Raw genomic sequence first — 20,315 nt, 5'->3', positions numbered from 1 at the left:
TTTGTAAGCATCATTTACTTCGGCCCAGTCTCAAAATTCAACAATCTTTTAACACCCTATACAAAAAGGTGCTGAAAATTCTCAGGGGATAAGAGAATAAGCAACTTTTCATAAGCAAAGTAAACACGTTTTGCTGTATGGGCATGAACAATGGGAAGAATCCAGTTTAGACTTCAAATACATATCAGAATACAGTCTGGCAAAGTAATTAAATAGCTTTTCTTCCAATCATTAGACATGCCATTTACTCGTACAAAGAAACAAAACACTGAATTCAGTTTGATGTCTTTACAACAACAGAGAACATTTTTGAATTACTTTATATGGCCTCTGTAACAATGGGGCATGTTTTTTATGCCAGTCAAATGTTTTGCTTTTTAAATGTTATCTTCAAAGTAACAGATCAATGTAGTGATGTGAAAAGCATAGCATAAATTCACTTATTGTATATTACCTAAGCAATAGCTGTAGTAAAACCAGACTTCAGCAGTAGCTAAATACCAACACTTATATTTCCCCAAGTGTGATCTTCACGCTTGGGTCAACAGTCTTTCAAAAAGTCAACATTGGTGGTCTAACCGACGGTAAACAATGCTAAAATGAAGTCACAGGAAACAGTGCAAAATGCAAAACATTTATTTAAAACCGCTCTCCCAAGAGTCAGCCCACAGAAGATACCGCTTCCTGCAAAGAAAGAACGCAAAGTCAAACTGCCATCCCACAAGCACAGTAATTTGGAACATTCTAATTCATGGAATGTTTTGAAAGTCAACCTCTGGTTTGTCCGCGTCTGCTGGGGAAGTTTGTGTACTTGGGATGGTCTCAGCTTTGTTCTCCAGGTCTGTCATACTGGTTCCCTTCACTGCTGCTGGGCTAGTTCTCCTGTAGGAAGGAAAAACATAAGTAGTCCTTTGCTCTATACGAGGCCAACTGTTGCCATTTGTAGCAAACATGTGATCGCATCTGCACAGACCTCGAACATAAATACACATTGAATGTTCACATATAACTCCTAAAACTCCTTGGAAAAGGCCCATTTGATGCAATCTTTATTTCATTCCCGCTAGAAGTGTAGCTCTGGAGATGGTAAAGTCAGTCTAAAAATCTCAACTATTGGATGGATTGCCATGAAGGTTGGCAAGATATTCATGGTCCCTCAGGGTGCATTATACCGACTTTGTCATAATTTCCCATTTGTCAAATACTTTTCTTCTGTAGCATTAGAGAGTTTGCGCAGCATTTTTACATGTTGCCAAGTGACACTGGCAATTATTATTGTTTAACTCCAGTTTTTGTATTGGCGAAGCTCACTTGGAAACTCGACTGAGGTGGTACAAAAAAGACAAACCACAAGGTACCCACGCACATCTTTTGCTGAGTAAGTAGATAAGTGGAAACGTGGCATAATACTTGCAAGGCGATAGTCACTCAGCTTCACCTGTGCTTTGCGTTTAGTAGAAGAAAATATTAGCTTGCCAACTGATTAACTCCTGCAAACAGCGACACTTCAAGCAGGTTAGCATTGAGCTCAGACCTCCATAATGGTCTCAGAGACACTTTCATGGCTTTGGACTATAACAAATATATAATAGATAATGCCTAATATAATTTCAAGCTGCAGACAAAATCTATACATTTATTTGTAACTGGAAGGTTTCTCCTCAATTAGTAATCACAAACCTTTTGTTGGCCTTTTTCCGCGTGACCACCACGGCCAACAAAGCAATGAACACCACTCCTGCACAGAGCGCCACGGCGCCGTACACAATGGGACCCTGCATGGTCTTCAGCAGATTGTCTTCACAGGCGTCACCGCTGTAGAGCAGTGGACACACACACGCAGTGTCTCCATTGCTTTCAATGCAGTGGCCGTTGCCACTGCAGCGTTTCTGGCTACACTGCTCTGCGTCCAGGTTCTTCATCAGATCTTTTACATCCAGGGTGGAGTTCAGGCCAGCGACTTCAGGAAGAAGAGTTACAGGGGGCAGAGAAGGAGGAGCAGAGGAGCTGTGGGGCTGGGTGGGAGCAAAGAGCTTGCCTTCTGACCATCGCTTCAGACCAACACCTAAAAGAAAGCTTCAACTTAGAACACGTGACTCTCGTTGGCGGTTTTAGATGAACATGCATTTTCTAGTTCTCATTAAGTATAACAACTCACAGTTCTCATCCGAGTGGTCATCGCAGTCAACCTGACCGTTACAGAACTTGTCAACAGACTGGCATGAGAGTTGATCCAGACACTGCCTGCTGCCATCTGGGCAGCGTTGCTCCGGGCCACAGTGGGTGGCATTCACATAGATTTGGTCATGGGCACACCTGCATGTCCGCCCTCCTGGGGTGGCGAGGCATAAGTGGGGGCAGTTGCCGTTGTTTTGCGAGCACTCGTTTGAACCTGAGAGAAATGGGTGAGTAGATGCGTGTGATGTTTGGCACTAGATGACATTTACCACCTCAGGATAGGCTCAGATTGCAAAGACCCTCTCAACTGCAACAAAACAGTTAGTGTGGCTCTTATGTACCAGTCTGACTGGACTTGCTGAACGCCTTCAAGCTGATCACTACTGTGGCGACCTCAAACCACAACTTGTTTTGCTGCTTCTCGTTGTCTCGGTACCAGAGCCTGGTCTTGCCTGAAGGAAAGAAACAAAGTAATGTAGCTGGATGAGAATTCACTTGCAAGATATCCAACCATACAGTGTAATAGATAAAAAGATTTGAGCTCATTTGTAATAAAGGAATTGTTAATGTCCTGAGCTATGGATTTATAGACAAAATATACAGAGAATTATTAAAGTGATGTTGAACAACCACACTTCCTGGTAGTTGGTATGAGCCCCTTACCACTGACAGTCATCCAGAGCAGCGCATAATCACTCAGTGCCACAGCAGTCAGGCCATCATCGACCTTAAACTCCATGTATCCAGAGCCATCAAGCTGGACAGAGCCGATGGTCCCAGAACCTGGACAAGAATCAAAGTTCTATCTCGTCACGAAACATCTTGAAAGACCATTCTAACTGTACTGATAATTTGAAAAAATAAAAAAAGTGTACCCTTGTCAGCCCAGTAAATCGTATCCCCATTACTGGAGAAGACCAGAGATGTGGGCTGAACAGCATCCTTCCACACCACTCTCCGCCCGGCACCGTCCATGTTGGCACACTCTACGGTGGCCACTGTGCTGGTACCCTGCAGGCCCAGGTTGGTGAAACAAACTCTTCCTCTGGGAGGGTGGAGGGCGATTGACTCCATTCTACCAATACCTTCCTTGATGAGAACAGCCGTGTACCCACTAGGGACGGAGGTCACCTGTAAGCGGGGCTGTTTGTTGCCGCTCCAGTAGACGTTACCCGTTACCCAGTCGAGGGCCATGGCAGTGATGGTGTTCCCCACGAGTTTTAGAAGCTGCGCCTGAGAGGACAAGTTGGAGCCCTTCAGTTTGAAGGAGCTGAGTGAAGTTGTGCCGTCGTCCGTCACAAACAGGGTGTGGTCACGTAGGCTGAAGTCCATGAAGGTTGCCTCATTGACGCCGGGCACCTGCAGGACCAGGTGTGCAGGCCAGCCCTGCAGGTGCAGGTCTGTTACTGGGTGTTTGGACTGCAAGTAGATCTATGAGGAATATAGATACGAGTGGTAACACATTACACACAAAAAAGCACTTATGTTAAAAGCAGATTAGACCTAGTTCAACTACTTTCATAGATATTTACAAATACATTTTTTTTTTTTTAAACCTGGGTGACAGTAGAGGGCGACAGCATCAGCAGGTACGCCGAGTTGATCAGGCTGGAGCAGGCGAGACCATCCTCAGCCAGTAAGAGTCCAGCGGGACACTTGCACACAGCCTTGGGTCCCGGGGACAACACACACATGTGGGAACATCTAATCTTCTCACACTGGTTCTCAATGCCAATCTGGAGCAATGGGTGGATGACCTGCAAACCAAGCAGAGAACAGGAAAGTATTTTAATAAAGCTAGTCTTGCAATTTATTATTCACGCTGATTAATTATATCCAGCACATGGTACAACAGTTTTTTTTATTATCCCAAAACTGGTCGGTCTCACATGAAACACTCCAAAACATTTTATAGCCGTGCGTGGGCAGCATGGATGAGTGCTGTAAACCCTCACACGAGGATAGTTAAATTTAGCTACAGTTTCTGCATCACAGTAGCAGCTGCATTTCACTCACCTTCACAGCAAAAGGTTGTCTGGGTCTTTTCAGGAGAACTTTAGGGTTTTTGCCAGATATTTTATGGGCAGCCAGCACCACTCTCTTCTTGGCATCAGACCAGTAGAGCATGTCATTGAACACCGACAGGGAGAATGGGTTGGTGGTCTCTTTCATCTGTAGAATCTGAAAATGACATTTAGACACGTGTATCATTTCCGTATTTTACATCAGAGGGTACCGTTTTTAGAGGACATACATACCTTTTGCTAGTTGAGTGTTTCAATAAAAAAAAAAAATTTTAAAGTTAAAAGCCTGCAACATTCATTGTAGTGGTTGCATTCAAACAAAAAAGTAATTTCAAATCTTAACAGACAACATTCCTCTTCCAAAAAAAATATAAATAAAGGTATTACCCGAATGTCATCTCCATCCAGCGTCGCAGATCCAATCGCCCTCAGCCTTTCATCCGTCCAGTAGACTCGTTCAGAGATGGGGTCCACAGCCACACCGCCCGGCCACCCCAGACTGGAGTTCACCACTGCCGTCCTCTCAGACCCGTCCATCCCAGCACGCTCTATCTTCACTACAATACCAATCTCAGTCCAGAACATCAGCCTGGTAGAACATGCATACACACAAAATTGAGAGAGATTTTTTTTACAAATTTTGCACACAATTTAGGAGAATGAAATAAAGTAATGCAGACCCTTTTTGTGGCAGCAGTGCCAGAGAGCGAGGCTGATCCAGGTCTTCATCCAAGATGACACTGTGGTCCACTGACTTCACAGTTCCTTTGGACAGTCCGATGGCAAAAATCTGACTTTTCACGCCGTCGATCCAGTACAGGTTCCTCCCGAGCCAGTCAACAGCAATAGAATCAGCGCGGACGCCTGCGGAAACAATTCAGTGAATATGCATTCCTCTAATTAATGCATGCAGATGTCACCTACAATACTCAAACCACATTTGCAGCGACCTTTAATGAGGGTTCCTGTAGTCTTCTTGTCCAGCGAGGACCACCTGACGCCGTCAGTGTCCAGACTGACCCAAAAGACTCTCTGCTCCCTCCAGTCGTAGTCCAGAGAGAGGATGGCCTTCTTGGCAGAGGACGACAACACATCTAGGCTACCACTGCGCAGGCCAAAAGCAAAGAGGTCCGTTTGGACAGACGTCAACAGGAAGGGTTCACCTGAGGAGAGAAAAGACCCAGCATTAAGGTGCAAATAGACATTTGTGAACCCATTCAGGATATTCAATGTCTAAATTATTTTTTTTAACTTCAGGCATGCTAATCAGATTTATATCCGATACATTTTAGCAACATTAACGTACACCTTCATCTTTTTAGGTCAAGTCAAATATTCATACAACTTAAGAATTAAAAAGGAATGTTGTAATATTTAAGAAAAATGTAAAAATGGCAAAGTGAAGATTGATGCCACCTTTACAGCTAAAAAACAGTTAGCTTAGCATAACGCCTGGAAATAAGGGAACCTCTAGCACGACCCCATATGTACACAGGACTGTCCTGGGCAAGAAATAGTCGGCACATAAATGGAAACGGGATGATTTTGCACTTTTGTGACGGAGCCAGACATAACACCAATTTGAGAGTTTGTGCTGGATTTTCTCATCTTTCAAACGAGTCAGGCTCGTTTTAACCCTGCGTCCACTCTTTATGCTAAGAAACACTTCTCCTGGATGAAACTCCATATTGAATAGACAGGAGTAGAATCAATCTTCTCATTCATCCAACTTGCAAGAAAGTTATTGTATGAAAAGTGCATTTCCAAATGATGCAAACACGAAAGGGCCGAGGATATCCTCCATCAAAAGACTTTACCGGTGATCTTGCAGTGGTGTCCACCCGTCTCCATAATGTAGCCTGGGTGACAGTCACATTGGTATGAGCCCAGAGTGTTGATGCACAGCTGACTGCACACGCTGGGCCACCGGCCTTCACACTCATCGATATCAGCACAGGTCTGCCCGTCATTCAAGAGCCTGAACCCTGCTGTACAGCGACAACGCTACACCGCAAGACACAAGTATGAGTCTGCAACATTAACATTACACTTATCAGAGGGTAAGCAGGCATGATACTCATTTACCGCAACTAAAAATAATGCTTTTGTATCCAGAAAAATCTTTCAAAAACATTGGACTACATTCACCATTCAGTTTCTAGTGCTCTTTAATTTTCCATTTCAAGCCACGGATTGCTAGATAGACTTTAAGTTAATTGTTTAAAATCAACCACACACACACACACAAAGTGTCAGATCCATGGTCCTCACCGGTCCCTGTGGCGCGGTGTAGCAGTGCTGGGAGCAGCGGCGGTCATCTGCCTCTGCACAGGTAATCTGGCAGCTGCCCCCCTCGTCAGAGCCGTCTGCGCAGTTGGAGATTTCGTTGCACACCAGAATCGGATCCAGGCACTCCTGGCTGCCACACTGGAACTGGTGGGGGAGGCATTTGACCACCCCACCTGTTACACACACACGTTCATGGTTATACAGAATTGTACAGGTATTACATCACGTTTAGAAATAAGGAAAACATTTCACTGAAAGTTAAAAACATTTTTAAAAACAATGTTTCAACTCTTGAGTTTATTCCGTGTACAGACACTTATCACAATATCCCTTTGTGTACTTTCTAAAGTGAGACTCATGGGGGAAAAGAGGGCATTATATGAAACACTAAATCTCCTGCTGGATTCAAACTGGAGATGTGCAGTTATGACAAGTCACAAAAGTTTCATTGAGTAAACAACTATAATTTACTCACATTCAGTCTCGTCACTGCCATCGTCGCAGTCCTTCATGCCGTCACACCTCCACGCTGTAGGGACACACTTCGTCTTGGAGTTACACGACCACTGGAACTTACCACAGGTCAGTGGAGCCACAGGACAGTCCTACAGAACCAATTCATTATTTGACAATCAAAACTGGTACTTTACAAATCCAAATTGAGATTTGAAAAATGTAACAGGGAGTTCACATGCGTGTTGGCCATTACATGCCTGGCTTTTAACCACCACATCATGCCTTTGTCTCAAGACATAAACCCTTCCAGCACCATGAGTGTTTGGACCCTGAACTTTTACCAATACATTTTTCAATATGAACATAGACTAGTTTCAGGTCAAAATTCCTTTTTGGGAGTTGACCTACAGCTTTGGGTTACCCATAATGTACTTAGTAATGCCTTCATTATCCACCTTCTCGTCTGTGCCATCTTTGCAGTCCTGATCTCCATCACAGATCCACTCCTGCACCAGACACTCATGGCTCAGGGGGCAGCGGTGTTTGGTGGTGCAGGCCGGCTTGTTGGTGCAGCCGTCCTCATCCGAGCGGTCCTGGCAGTCTGGGTGACCATCGCAAAGCAATGTGGCCGACACACACTGGCCACTGATGCACTGGAACTCAGTGTCACTGCAGCCCATGTCAGCTGCAGGGGACGAGATGCCAAAGATACCACAAAAGTTGTCCTATACAAGCAGAGAATATGAGTATACATTTCCTCGTTCAATGACAACATACCACAGTTTGCTTCGTCACTGCCGTCTACACAGTCCCTCTCCCAGTCACAGAGAAAGTTTTTGGGAATGCAGCGGCTGTTATCACACTGGTGAGAGCAGCCCTGCAGCCACTTGGCACATCCCAGTTCATCCGAGCGGTCCTGGCACTGAGGCACGCCGTCACACACCTTGCTCTGCTCTATGCACTTCTTTCCATGCGCGCACTGGAACTGGCCTTCAGGAGACGCATGGCATAATCAGAATCTCTCATCACAAACATCGTGAAAGGTATTCTGATGTGCCTAAAAATGACAACCTACTAGAGGGCAAAAAGGTAATGCTTTTTAACCATGCACCAGTGATCACACCAAACAAACTGACCACCAGATTACCTGTTTCACATGTTAATTTGCATTCTTCCTCATCCGAGCCATCTCTGCAGTCTGCTTCTCCATCACAGAAATGGTTGAAAGGGACACACTGCACTGTGTTCTTGCAAGGTCTCGAGCCCAAAAGACACTTGATGGGGGTTGAGGAGGCAACAGCGGCAGGTACGAAGGTTGAACTGGCCCCTTTATTTTCATACTGGTCTTCCTCTTGGTAAAGCCAAATAAAACGGGTCAACATGACGAAAGACCGCATACAATGAAAGTGTGACATAAAGGTGTAAAGAGAGATCTGTACATTCTCAAATCCTTTCAACGTACCGCAGTTGGCTTCGTCTGTACCATCTAAACAGTCCTTATCGCCGTCACAGAGGAAGTTTGCAGGTATGCAGCGACTCTTGTTGTCACATTGAACACAGCCCTCAGTCAGCCTTGTACAGTCCACTTCATCCGAATGGTCCTGACACTGATGTATTCCATCACACACCTCGTCCTTGGCAATACACTTTTGCCGATGAGCACACTGGAACTGATCTGGAGGCATTTTTCATTATGAGACATGTTGGCATTTAGACCTACGCGGCAGCTCTAATGTTCAGTTTGAGAGTGTTGATTAAACTGCATGATCATGTTTTAAGCTGCAGTTTATGGTCGGGCTGAACTGTATTGCATAGTATAGAAAGCCTATAGCCGCAAAGATATTACAAACATTAATATAGGTCATATTGTAAGAGTGTTGGACAAGACTGCAATAGTTTAAGCTAGGTGAACTAATAAACTGTTTAACCATTTAATGACAACATTTAACTTTACAACTGTAGTGTTTCCTCTGCAATTTCACCTTTATGGATTAACTCACCCTTAAAGCATGGAGGGCTTCTTTTTTTTTTAACCCATTAAAAATAATCCTCCAGGTTTTAAACCATTACAAATAAAAATCTAAAATACAACATATATTCGGACTTTTAAAAACTCTTCAGTGATAGTAACACACTTTAGCCATTCACAGAACCATATGCGATATAAAACTCAAAAGTATTGACAAATAGTTTGACTACCAGTCCAGTACCTTTATTACATCCTGAAGTGCAGTCCTCTTCATCTGAACCATCCTTGCAGTCAACCTCTCCATCGCACACATGACTGTAGAGGACACACCCAAAGCCATCCTTGCACGGTTGAGAGCCCACGACACACTTCAAAGAACTGCTTTCAGCTGAAAACACCATTTGAGTCATAAAATGTCACATACTTAAGAAAAAAAAAGTATAGCCCATTATACAGCTCTCACTCCACATCTGAACATAATGGGAATGTCTGATGAGAATATTTTTGTAGATAAAATCAGTTTTGGTAGGCTTCTCTCACCTTTCAATGTCCCTGATAATTGTAATAGGACTGCACAAAGAAATAAACATCCACCCATTGCCACAGACTGAATAAAACTGAATAAATGCATCCAACTGCTAAGTGTAGCATTTTATAGGGGTACCAGGTGACGCTAATATAACCTGACTGAACACCTGAGTAAGGGGAGGAGCTAATGAGGCTTGCCCTATTATCCTGTGCAGCTGTTGAGTTTAATCATGTCATACATAAACGGAAGTAAAAAACATTCAAACTCATACTGGACCTCCGCAATTAAGTCTGACTGTGAGATTCTTTAATCATTTTAAATATATACATTTAGCAGTTAATCTACTAATGTATGTTGTTGAAATATGTAATGATATCCTGAGGAAATGCTGAATACAAATAGATTGTGCCTCCTAACCTCTCTGAATGGCAGATATCTATTTATTTGGTATCATTGTACATGGACAATGTCATGAATTGTCAATAAGAAACGGCAAAAGACATGTATTACATTTAAACTTACATGTCATGGGGGCAACTGCAGTGAATAAAAAATAGAAGCATAAAGCATAAAATACAAATAAAAAAGGGGACACTAAGGCACAAACGCTGATTGTATAATTACACACATACAGCATAGGCAATGCATGTCGTTACTGTTCTCATGGCATTTGTGTTGGAACAGCATTTAAGAGATTTTAGATTTCATTTCATTTCAAACAAAATAAAAATAAAAATAGTCTTTGGCTTGTCAACTTACATTTACGAATTTAGAATTTGACAAAAATAATCAATAAATGTATGATATACGCCCTTTCCTCAAATGTTATGTCATAGCTAGATACTCCAAATATAACATGTTCAAAGAATAATGTAAAATATGTGTACAAAAAATCGCTAATAAATGTTGAGACAGTAATGAAAATGACAACAAAAGATGTGAATGACAGATATGAACTCGTGCTGTCAAATAAACAATATAGATTACCGAGAACCAAGACTAAATCAATAGTATGTCTGTTTGTTTTTTATCCTCCAATCAGTTTTAAAAAAAGGAGGGATTAACAACTCGTACGTAGCCATCATGTTTGTTGTTTTGTTCCGGTCTACCTAACCCCGCAAACTAGCCACAGTAGCACTGGTAGCAACTTGAGAGGAGCCCTCAAGCCTCGTCAGGAATTAGCTGCGGTAAAAATAAAAACAAACAGTTCAGGCATTTTTATGTCAACAAGGTGTTCAGAGGGCTGTGCACGTCTTTTATCCCCCCAAAAAGCGGACCTTTGGACTTTATCCACGGGGTAACTATTGAAACGCGTTCCGCTGTTTTCTCCACTTTGTAGCATGTAGTTTCGTGTGAGAGATGTCAGGTCCGTTAGCCAGCGCGAGCCAGGACTCAGTTTGGAGGAGTTCGTCTAAGATGCTAACTCGTTTTGGTGCCGTGTCTGTATTTTAATAAAAGTCACAAACGACCAGCGGCTACGTGGAAACGCGGCATTACTGCGGCTGAATTCACGACGCGGCGCTTTGTTCGATTAGACCGTTTATCGCCTGCACGAGCTGACGTTAGGGAGCAATTGGAGCAATTTTTTTTTTTTTTTTTTTTTTTTTTTTGGATCACAACAAAAGGATTTTTGATAACAAGCTGGCAGCTAGTTGAGCGAGCTAACGTTAGCTGGACGAGCTAGATGAGGACAGCTCCTTTAAAAAAAAGATTGCCTCCGATCTGCTTCGGTACGTCAACGAGAGCGTGTTTTGATTTTTGCTTTTTTCGCTGACGAGAAGACAATGAAGCCTTCTGCTAGTGAGAACTCTGCAAGCTAACGCTGGGGAACTTATTGTTATGATTGAGCCCCCCCCCCTCCAGGTAGCTAGCAGCCGGCCTTCACGAGCCACTTGGTGTTAGCTCTGTGGGGGCCGGTCACTAAACACTGCCCTTGTTCTCTGGCTTATCCAACATGTTCTGCGTTAGTTGCTCTTCGTGATCGCTTCCGCACGGCAGTGCGAGTCGCCCCCCGTGAGCTAACTTTGTAAGTGTGCATGCCAGCTAACTTGACTAGCTCGGTGTTTGTGACAAAGCTAACGTCAGAGGAACAGCTCTGCGTGGTCAACTCTTCACACACGAGAGTCAGTCGTGTAATGTTGTCAAAACAATCTTGCAATGTTATTACATAGTCAAAGATTCATTGAGAAATAAGTTACGTTGCATGCCATGTATTGTTTTGATATGTTTTTGTTTCTTCTGTACTTTATTTTGTGTGTAATGATGTACTTTGTGTGTGACTTTCTCCCAAGGTGTCCCTCTCTTTTGAATAAACCCTGTGACTCATCGGTCACTAGAGGGGCCGCATCAGAGCAAGGGCCCAAACTGTAGCTCCAGGTCCCCTCTGTGTGTGTGTGTGTGTGTGTGGGTGTGGGTGTGGGTGTGGGTGTGAGTGTGGGAGAGCTTGTGTTGACTCCCCTGGAGACTCGCGGCTGGTCCAGCTAGGATGTCCTCCATCTTGCCATTCACCCCTCCTGTGGTGAAGAGGCTGTTGGGCTGGAAGAAGTCGTCAAACGGCCCGGGTGGAGCAGGCGGTGGAGAGCAGAATGGGCAAGAGGAGAAATGGTGCGAGAAGGCTGTGAAGAGCTTAGTGAAGAAGCTAAAGAAGACAGGCCAGCTCGATGAGCTAGAGAAAGCTATCACCACACAGAACTGCAACACCAAGTGTGTCACCATCCCCAGGTAACAAAAACTGTTCAAACTAGAATAAGGAAGAAAGCTGCTGATGTTGCATGTCTCTGCAAGTGTACTTAGCTGAGACCTCTGCGTAATACAAAACCATGAAACCTTGGGCTGGTGGCAAATGCTGATCTTGCACCTCATAATTTCCTGTTGTTATTACCAGGCATGCAAAACTGATTGCAATGTTAAAAGGTTTGTTTGCAAAATAATGTAACATGAATTGCTCTTTGAAGATGAGCTGATAATATATCAACTCACTGTTTATTTACAACTGCATTTAGATAGTTTGTATTATGCTTGTGGAGAGAGAGAGAGAGACATTTAAAGGGTGAGAGAAGATGTTCTCTTTATCAGCCAGCCAGCCTTGATGGTCCAGACTCAGTGGGAACACCACGTTAACAGATTCATTCCTCACTGATGGGCCACCAAGTACCATGTCAGATGTTTGTATGTCTATAGATAGCGCCCTGGTTGTTATCGCCTGAGAATTGTTCTAGGCTGCACTGTTATGTTTGTAGAAATACAGTGGCTGGCTCGATCTGAATGAAATTTTTTCTAGTAGCGGGGATAGCTACACGAGAGAGGGTTACAAACACAAAATAACGCCAGATTGAGGCATTGCTCCCAGCCATACTTTTGTTGGTATATTTTGATTGTGATTGGGGATCTCGTCTACCCTGCTTGTCACTTTGGTCAGTTATCCATTCAAGATTTAGACCAATTCTACTCTAAGCATTTAGTTTCCTGCAGTAAAAATAGCTGTTGAATTGGCTGGTGGACAAAAGTTGGTTTCCTGCCCTGTTATGAATCAGACAATTACAATTATTTATGTTGGTTTAGATCCCGCCAAAGTAATTAATTTGTTATTGTCCTGTTATTATTCAAATGCAACTACTCCCATTGGTTCTCATTCCAAGTTTTTATTCTAAGTTTGTTTGTCATTTTCTTGTGAATGTTTTGAGAATGTCTGAAAATTGATTTTTATTTTTTTTTGTCTTCCAAGGTTGCCCCCCCCCCCTCCCCCCCTCCTCCTCCTCCTCCTTTGGGCTATTGTGTGTCTTAGTGTTTGTTTAAATGTCTCCAGATGAGTTCTGACCAATGACTGTAGTGAAAAAGTGTTCAGTCATTTTAAGCGTTTGATGCAATGCCAACGTTGAAGAATGTTCTTTGTCTCATTCATTGTGTGTTTTAGCAGATTCCATGTCGTTGTTTTTTCCTTAATTCTTTCAAAAAAGCCTTCTCTTATTTGAAGTTCCCATGGTTCATTTCCACTGCTGAAAATTAATTATTTCTTTTAACCATAAAACTCTAATAAAAGAGGCCTTTTAATGTTTACATTACTCATACTGATATTTCTGAATGAGCCATGTCCCATGTTTATCATTTGTTTTTTGTTTTTTCTCTGTGCACAGCAATTGCTCTGAAATATGGGGACTGAGTACACCAAATACGATAGAACAGTGGGATACATCAGGCCTATACAGCTACCCTGACCAAACCAGGTGACTATCATCAACTATTGTATGGTGTTGCGTACAACTTTTTTTCTTGTTCTCGTCTCCACTCAATCCAATCCATCTCCATTTCCCTCCCCTACCTGGCCATATTATGTGTCACCCCCTCTCCCCTACCTACCATCTCACCTCCATTTCCTGTTTGCTGTTCAATCAGATCCCTGGATGGCCGCCTGCAGGTCTCCCATAGGAAGGGGCTTCCCCATGTTATCTACTGTCGCTTGTGGCGATGGCCGGACCTTCACAGCCACCACGAGCTGCGTGCCATTGAGGCCTGTGAGTATGCCTTCCATCTAAAGAAGGATGAGGTCTGCATCAACCCCTACCACTACCAGAGGGTGGAGACCCCAGGTGAGTTGACTTTGTTCAGTGAACATTACGTGCACATCCCTTCGTTCTTCAGTGTCTATTTCATTAATTCTAGGCTAAGGTGAATCATTGTCATTGTCTATGCAGAATAGCTTCTTAGTGGCCAAAGTGTTAGTCTGGTTTTGTGAGGGGTAGAATTTCTTACTAAGAGTTCAATGAGAAGATCTATAACATTGAAGCTACAGGTAGCTTAGCTTAGCATAAAGACTGGAAACAAGGGTAAAGGGCTAGAATATTAAAATTGGCAGGGAAACCGCCTTCTAATAATAATCCAGTACAAAGTTTAAGTTTTCACTAGTGTTTCATTGTTTTCTTTTTGTTGTTGCAAAGTTTTATTTCTGCAACAATGAAACTTCAAAGTGCTTGATCCTTTTTTATGCATTAAAAATGTCCAATCATTTTTGAAAAGCGTAGAGCTAATACGAGTCTAACTCTTCTCTCTTTACCCAACACTGTAGTGCTGCCTCCTGTTCTTGTGCCAAGACACTCAGAAATCCTGCCAGAGCTGCCACCTCTGGATGACTACACTCATTCCATACCTGAGAACACAAACTTCCCTGCAGGAATCGAACCTCCAAACAACTATATACCAGGTGAGTTAATTGTCTCCACCGGACAGGAGTGACTATTTGACTAATGGGTTCTCCTTTTACTATCACCTCAGCAAAACAATATTACTAAAATGTTATTTTTATTATTTAAGTAGGTTAAACTGGTATATCAACGCTCTTTCATCTTCTTCTTCCACCCCCCCCCCCCCCCCATTATTACAACAGAAACGCCTCCACCGGGCTACATCAGTGAGGATGGAGAGGCCAGCGATCAACAGATGAATCAAAGTATGGACACAGGTACCTAGACTATAAAACTCCTTCTCCTTTCTTCGTGAGTCGGCCTCACTGCTCCAGAACGGTCAATGTAAAATTTATTTTTTCATGGAATACGTCGGCTAAAGATGCTTACGTGATAAACAAAACGGAGACACTTTATCCTCAACTCCCTCCTGTGCTTCAACAGACCTGTATCATGTTTCATAGACCAGATCCTCTTCTAGAGATTTGGAATTTCTTAACTACATATATTGATTTTGACCTGGTGTTTATAAAAGTTATATTTACATTTTCCCAGACCGGCTCTACCCTGCATTAGAAGCCAATCTTGGACAAAGATCAATGACAAATATTTTTGCCTAGAGAGGTGGCAGCTCTGTGAATTACCTGGTCCAAAGCTGTTGTCAACATGCATTTGGGAAAATGCATATAGACATTTCTGGAAATGGACTTTAACAAGTTCATGGAATACACTTACATATGTACCTTGTCTCTCCTGACTACCTCAGAGTATGTTTGTTTGATCTTCAATGTGCTGTTAATGATAACCATAACAGCAGCAGTATGCTACATATTGTTTTATGTCATCCATTTAGTTGTAGTTTAGTTTAAACTCTCTGATCTCAACAAAGCAGGATGTGGGATGTACCAACAGGGCTTTTGTATCAGTAATTGTAAACAGCATCTCTGCATCACTCTCATGCAAATTGAACAGGTTTACAGTAACATTATGGCATTCTTTCGCAAAGGCAGCCACCACTTTCATCATAAGCCTTTGATCCGACCCACCTGGTCCCCATGTTCTGGTCTAATGTAGTCAATGATTTCCTGTTGTCTTGTTTCTGTCAGGTTCTCCAGCAGAGCTCTCCCCCAGCACTCTGTCTCCTGTCAATCACAGCATGGGTAAGATCACATGTCTAGTTTGATTATGAACACAAACATTTGCAATGCCTTCTGTTCCTCCACATAGGAACAGTGTTCTATCAAAAGGAGATGATCGAGATCAACTTTACTGACATAATTGAGATTACTTTTACTGACAGAAGCCTCTACCATAGACCTGCAGCCAGTGACCTACTCTGAGCCAGCCTTCTGGTGCTCTATAGCCTATTACGAGCTGAACCAGCGTGTGGGGGAGACGTTCCACGCCTCTCAGCCCTCGCTGACAGTGGACGGATTCACAGATCCATCAAACTCTGAGCGCTTCTGCCTGGGTCTGCTGTCTAATGTCAACAGGAATGCCACTGTGGAGATGACCCGGAGGCACATAGGTATGGCACGGCGTCAGCTAACTAATCATCGGCAGACCACCTGTTAGCCGCTTTACAGTTTGTTTTTAGCTTTAGTTCTTCTTTTTAGTCAGAGCTGGTGTTCTAGCTTCTGTCTGTCTGCATTCACAGGAAGAGGAGTTAGACTCTACTACATTGGAGGGGAGGTATTTGCTGAGTGCCTGAGTGATAGCGCCATCTTTGTCCAGAGTCCAAACTGCAACCAGCGATATGGCTGGCATCCAGCAACAGTGTGTAAAATTCCCCCAGGTAAGGTGTTGAAGATGTCACTTGTGTAGCAATTTGGGAAATGTGCTGAATTGACAGTGGAGTACCCACATAACAAAACAATTATAGACTGAATGGCGTGTGGTCTTGAATATTTGTGGAGCTCCAGATGAAATCTAAATCAGAAACGGTTTATTGTACGTTACACATACAAGGAGCTTGGCGATTTCTGCGCGACAATACACATAGTGCAATATTAAAAGACTTGAAGATTTAAAAATCGAAAAAAAATGTACCATAAAATATAGTAAACAAACTAATAACATACTTGTTTTAACATACTTTTATTTAAGTGTTGTGTATATTTAAAGAGAAGATGATGCGTACCCGGCAGACCCACCATACTGTACTTTGAATCAAGATGTTTGAAGGTGCACACCACTATGTTTTTATATAAAAAGCCACCTCATGTTGGCTAAAAGGTGCCTCTGTAGTTTGCCATTTTATGTTAGATGGCAGCTGTAGTCAGCTTGGATTTATACTGGCAAAGGATACTAAAAGACACAGAGGCGTGCAAAAACGAATCAGTGTCCATAGACGACTCTATAACTACCTCTGCAGCACATTCACTTCTCCGCCATTGATCTGTACGCTGTCAATCAGTCGAAACAGTTCTTCTGTGCATGGGATGCTACAGTACCGTATCACTTTAAAGCTTTTCTTGGAGGTGAAAAGGAAATAAAAAAACACGCTAAATTAGTGAAAATCACTGATTCTGGAGCAGCCATATGCCACCGGTCCAGCCCAACCAGAGCCGATGATGCCCAACACACCACAAAAACTCTGGGAAATAATTAGCCACAGACACAGAATGACCACTGCCAACAAAAAGGCCAAATGTCGGCTGTAAACCCACATTAACGGCTGGTCTGTTTGCCTCTTTGTTCCTTTTAGGTTGTAATCTAAAAATCTTCAACAACCAAGAATTTGCAGCCCTGCTGGCTCAGTCAGTCAACCAGGGCTTTGAGGCTGTTTACCAGCTCACCAGGATGTGCACCATCCGCATGAGCTTCGTCAAAGGCTGGGGAGCCGAGTACAGGTGAGCACCTCCACTGATTTAGTAAATGGGACTGTTTTTATCAATTTATAATTGTTGATCTGTCAAAGCATATTGCGACATTGAAAATGTGTCTGAAACTTTGGCATGCGGAATTGATTCTGACTAATGTTTTACAAATTCATCCTAAACACAAGAGTTCCACGTTATGGTCTTGGACGGAAGACTTTAAGTCAAGTTTGGCTTCGTTGGTAACACGAAGCAGCAATTGTCACGTGTTGTAAGGAGTGACGAGGCAATGTCGGCACAGACATCAGACATTGAAATGTACATTTTGGTTTCCAGGCGGCAGACTGTCACAAGCACTCCTTGCTGGATTGAGCTGCATTTGAACGGTCCCCTGCAGTGGCTGGACAAGGTTCTGACCCAGATGGGTTCCCCTTCTGCACGCTGCTCCAGTATGTCCTAAACAGCTAAAGAAACGCCCCAAAAAAACGCAGCCCATTACATGATCATTAAATTCCAAACCTGTGAGTCCTGTCATGAAAAAAAAAAAAATGGAAACCCCACAGAATGAAATTTCTGTAACATTCATAGTATTTGTGGCCCAGTTCCACATCCCTCTCACACACACACACACGAACAAATGCACCTACACTGTTGCACTCACACACATACACATACAGACTTTTCAGTAAAAAAAGAATTGGCACTTTGTTACCCATCTATGTCATGCACCTTGTTAAATTGCTTTTCCCCAAATCCTTGATATTAGATCTATTTGTGGTACAAATAAAATGTATATTGGTTTTTAGTCCAGGAAGTAGGGGAAATACCAAAAATATCTGTGAATAGTTTCTCAGTATTGAAGATTGCTTGTATGAGTAACACAAGCTTAAATGCTAAAATGAATTTTGTTCTAGCCCACCCCAACCATTGTTCTGAACCTAAGTTTACTTTTCTCTGGGAAACTTGGCCCCATCTTTGGTCAGGGGGAGGTGGCTTGGTGAAGAACCGATGGCCTTGGTGGCGGTTTTCCTCCTGAAGGAAACACCACAATGTGTTTATGAAATTTGAATTGACTTCGGAAGAATGGCCCTTTTTGTAACTCGACGTGTGTCGTTATAAGACATACTTCTTAATGGACAAATAGGAATGTTAGTAAGTAATTCCAAAAAACCCAAATAACTGCAAACTTGATCTGGATGTAGTTTATTTCTTTGTCATTATATGGCACTCTACATGTCCTTGGTTTAGTTGATTTCCATCCCCACTGAGCAGCCTGGTATGGAAGCTAATGAGACGTTGGCCAGGCTTTGCAAGGTGCACTGGGCCGGGACCAGAGAACATCAGCTGTCGTCAAAAGCTTTTTTTTCCTCTCTCTTTTTGACTCGACACTGGGAGTCCTGGGGCTCTCCAAGGTGAAGCATTAAACTTCTCACTAGGAGAAATTGAAGGTATCAATGAATTCATTCTGTTTTTAGCCTATATCCCCATTGTTTTGCTACTTTTTTGTATTCTCATGTATTTTTATATATAAATATACTTAAAATTTTCTGTCGTTCACTTTTTATTAAAGTAATATTTTCAAGACCACAGCTGTTTCTAAAGTGACATGGAGGGCATGGATCATTCCTTTTTATTTTACCCAAAAAGGTTTAGTTTGAATTTATTTACAATTGCAGCTCTTTGTCTTGGTAAAAAAACAAACAAAAAAAACACTCACTGCCCCACATGATGTGTAGCCTGTTTCTACCCTTTTGTTTTTCCAAAGAAATCTGGTGCATTTTAAAGTACACAGAACCACAGATTTAACTGAAACCCCAAATCTACTTTCCTGTAATGGTTTTAATGATTCCAGAGGCATGTAAAACTTTGTAATGGCCATTCAGTCAGTCATCTCTTCACTTTTTTTGAACAACACACGTGACCTCTTGTAGCCTTTTGGTGCTCAGTCAAGCGGGTTAAGGTTAACCATACAATTGGCTTTTAAAATGTTACAGAAACCTGGGTGGAGAGAGAGTGGTTTTCTTCCATGAGAAAAGAAGAGTGAATGTGCCTGCACACTAGGACATTCTGTGTTAATGTGTGTATTGTATTTGTTCCGTCTATGAAATACAGTATGTACAACAAGACTTATTAGCTTATTAAACTCTGCCATCATTGTCATTACGTGGCTGTTGCGAGTTTAACATGTTTCCTCCCCTCCCTTCTTTTTGATGTAAATGTATTTACCTTATGGCACTAGTGATTGTACTTTTAAGTGCACCTAGTGACGTTTGGATTTGGGGAACTGAACCATGTGTTAGGTCCAGTGTTACATTGTTTTTATCTTTGGCCTACAACATATGAATGTGAAAAAATACATTACAAAAACTGACGTGGACCAGACGTACATATACATAACAGTAGTACAGTATGTGTGTATTTAACAGTAATCTTTTTGCAAAGCAGTCAGTACAGTAGATGTCGCAGTTGTTTTACCAGTAGAGGGCGGTATTGATAGAGCAGTTCTTTTTTTTTTCTGACCATAAGCTTCTCAGGCGTGTGGCATATTATGCAGACTTCATACTTCAAAACACTAATAAAGATTTTTATTCTCATGATTCTCTATGTTGTGTGCGTTCCTTGAATGTATTGTGGATATTTGTCACTGAACACATTTACAGTAATGGGTGAACACTGGCTAACTGTCAGCAGGGTGGTTACGTATCCGTTTACCAAGTCAAGTATCAATGGTAGGTGAACATATCTACACTTTTTAAGCAGTGAAGGAGATTAACTAAACTTAAGTACACATTTTAGGTTCTATTTGTACTTAATAATTCTGTTTGATTTCAAATAAACAGATTTGACATACAAAACATTATTAGCCTGTAACAT

At 42.4% G+C, this 20,315-nt stretch overlaps 2 protein-coding genes across 9 annotated transcripts; one reads left to right on the top strand and one right to left on the bottom strand.

Moving 5' to 3' along the window:
* Positions 1-645: 645 nt before the first annotated feature.
* Positions 646-9,548, bottom strand: lrp13 (low-density lipoprotein receptor related-protein 13). Its single transcript, XM_034541788.1, has 21 exons — positions 9,457-9,548; positions 9,158-9,304; positions 8,410-8,622; positions 8,095-8,298; positions 7,725-7,937; positions 7,403-7,632; positions 6,967-7,096; positions 6,474-6,664; positions 6,020-6,206; positions 5,153-5,365; positions 4,883-5,066; positions 4,590-4,791; positions 4,195-4,359; positions 3,735-3,935; positions 3,054-3,609; positions 2,842-2,961; positions 2,520-2,630; positions 2,159-2,392; positions 1,681-2,065; positions 774-882; positions 646-684 (listed from the first exon to the last, which is right to left on the bottom strand). Exons 1-21 carry the CDS (start codon positions 9,545-9,547, stop codon positions 661-663), a joined length of 4,110 nt encoding a protein of 1,369 aa, XP_034397679.1. The 5' UTR covers position 9,548; the 3' UTR covers positions 646-660.
* A 937-nt stretch (positions 9,549-10,485) lies between these two features.
* Positions 10,486-20,038, top strand: LOC117736183 (mothers against decapentaplegic homolog 2). Of its 8 annotated transcripts, none has more exons than XM_034541320.1 (11): positions 10,486-10,632; positions 11,737-12,166; positions 13,579-13,668; positions 13,838-14,031; positions 14,508-14,642; positions 14,826-14,900; positions 15,729-15,782; positions 15,923-16,150; positions 16,280-16,417; positions 17,330-17,474; positions 17,778-19,601. In XM_034541320.1, exons 2-11 carry the CDS (start codon positions 11,931-11,933, stop codon positions 17,899-17,901), a joined length of 1,419 nt encoding a protein of 472 aa, XP_034397211.1. In that variant the 5' UTR covers positions 10,486-10,632; positions 11,737-11,930; the 3' UTR covers positions 17,902-19,601. The 8 variants fall into 8 exon arrangements, with proteins under 8 accessions (XP_034397211.1, XP_034397216.1, XP_034397210.1 ...); XM_034541325.1 differs by having other exon boundaries at positions 10,548-10,632; positions 15,938-16,150; XM_034541319.1 differs by having other exon boundaries at positions 10,557-10,742; positions 17,778-20,038.
* The last annotated feature ends 277 nt before the right edge of the window (positions 20,039-20,315 follow it).

The sequence above is a fragment of the Cyclopterus lumpus genome, chromosome 9 (assembly GCF_009769545.1).
Source record: "Cyclopterus lumpus isolate fCycLum1 chromosome 9, fCycLum1.pri, whole genome shotgun sequence".
NCBI classification, from domain to species: domain Eukaryota; kingdom Metazoa; phylum Chordata; class Actinopteri; order Perciformes; family Cyclopteridae; genus Cyclopterus; species Cyclopterus lumpus.
The sequence above is the reverse complement of the archived record's forward strand: the minus strand, read 5'-3'. Positions and strand labels throughout refer to the sequence as shown.

Excerpts from the sequence above, each read along its gene's own strand:
- lrp13 (XM_034541788.1), bottom strand. The coding sequence starts at position 9,547 with ATGCATTTATTCAGTTTTATTCAGTCTGTGGCAATGGGTGGATGTTTA. Across the intron at positions 883-1,680 it reads CGGAAAAAGGCCAACAAAAG|GAGAACTAGCCCAGCAGCAG; the intron begins GTTTGTGATTAC and ends TCCTTCCTACAG. Across the intron at positions 685-773 it reads CAGACGCGGACAAACCAGAG|GAAGCGGTATCTTCTGTGGG; the intron begins GTTGACTTTCAA and ends CTTTCTTTGCAG.
- LOC117736183 (XM_034541319.1), top strand. The coding sequence starts at position 11,931 with ATGTCCTCCATCTTGCCATTCACCCCTCCTGTGGTGAAGAGGCTGTTG. Across the intron at positions 14,032-14,507 it reads CCAGAGGGTGGAGACCCCAG|TGCTGCCTCCTGTTCTTGTG; the intron begins GTGAGTTGACTT and ends CCAACACTGTAG. Across the intron at positions 16,418-17,329 it reads AGTGTGTAAAATTCCCCCAG|GTTGTAATCTAAAAATCTTC; the intron begins GTAAGGTGTTGA and ends TGTTCCTTTTAG.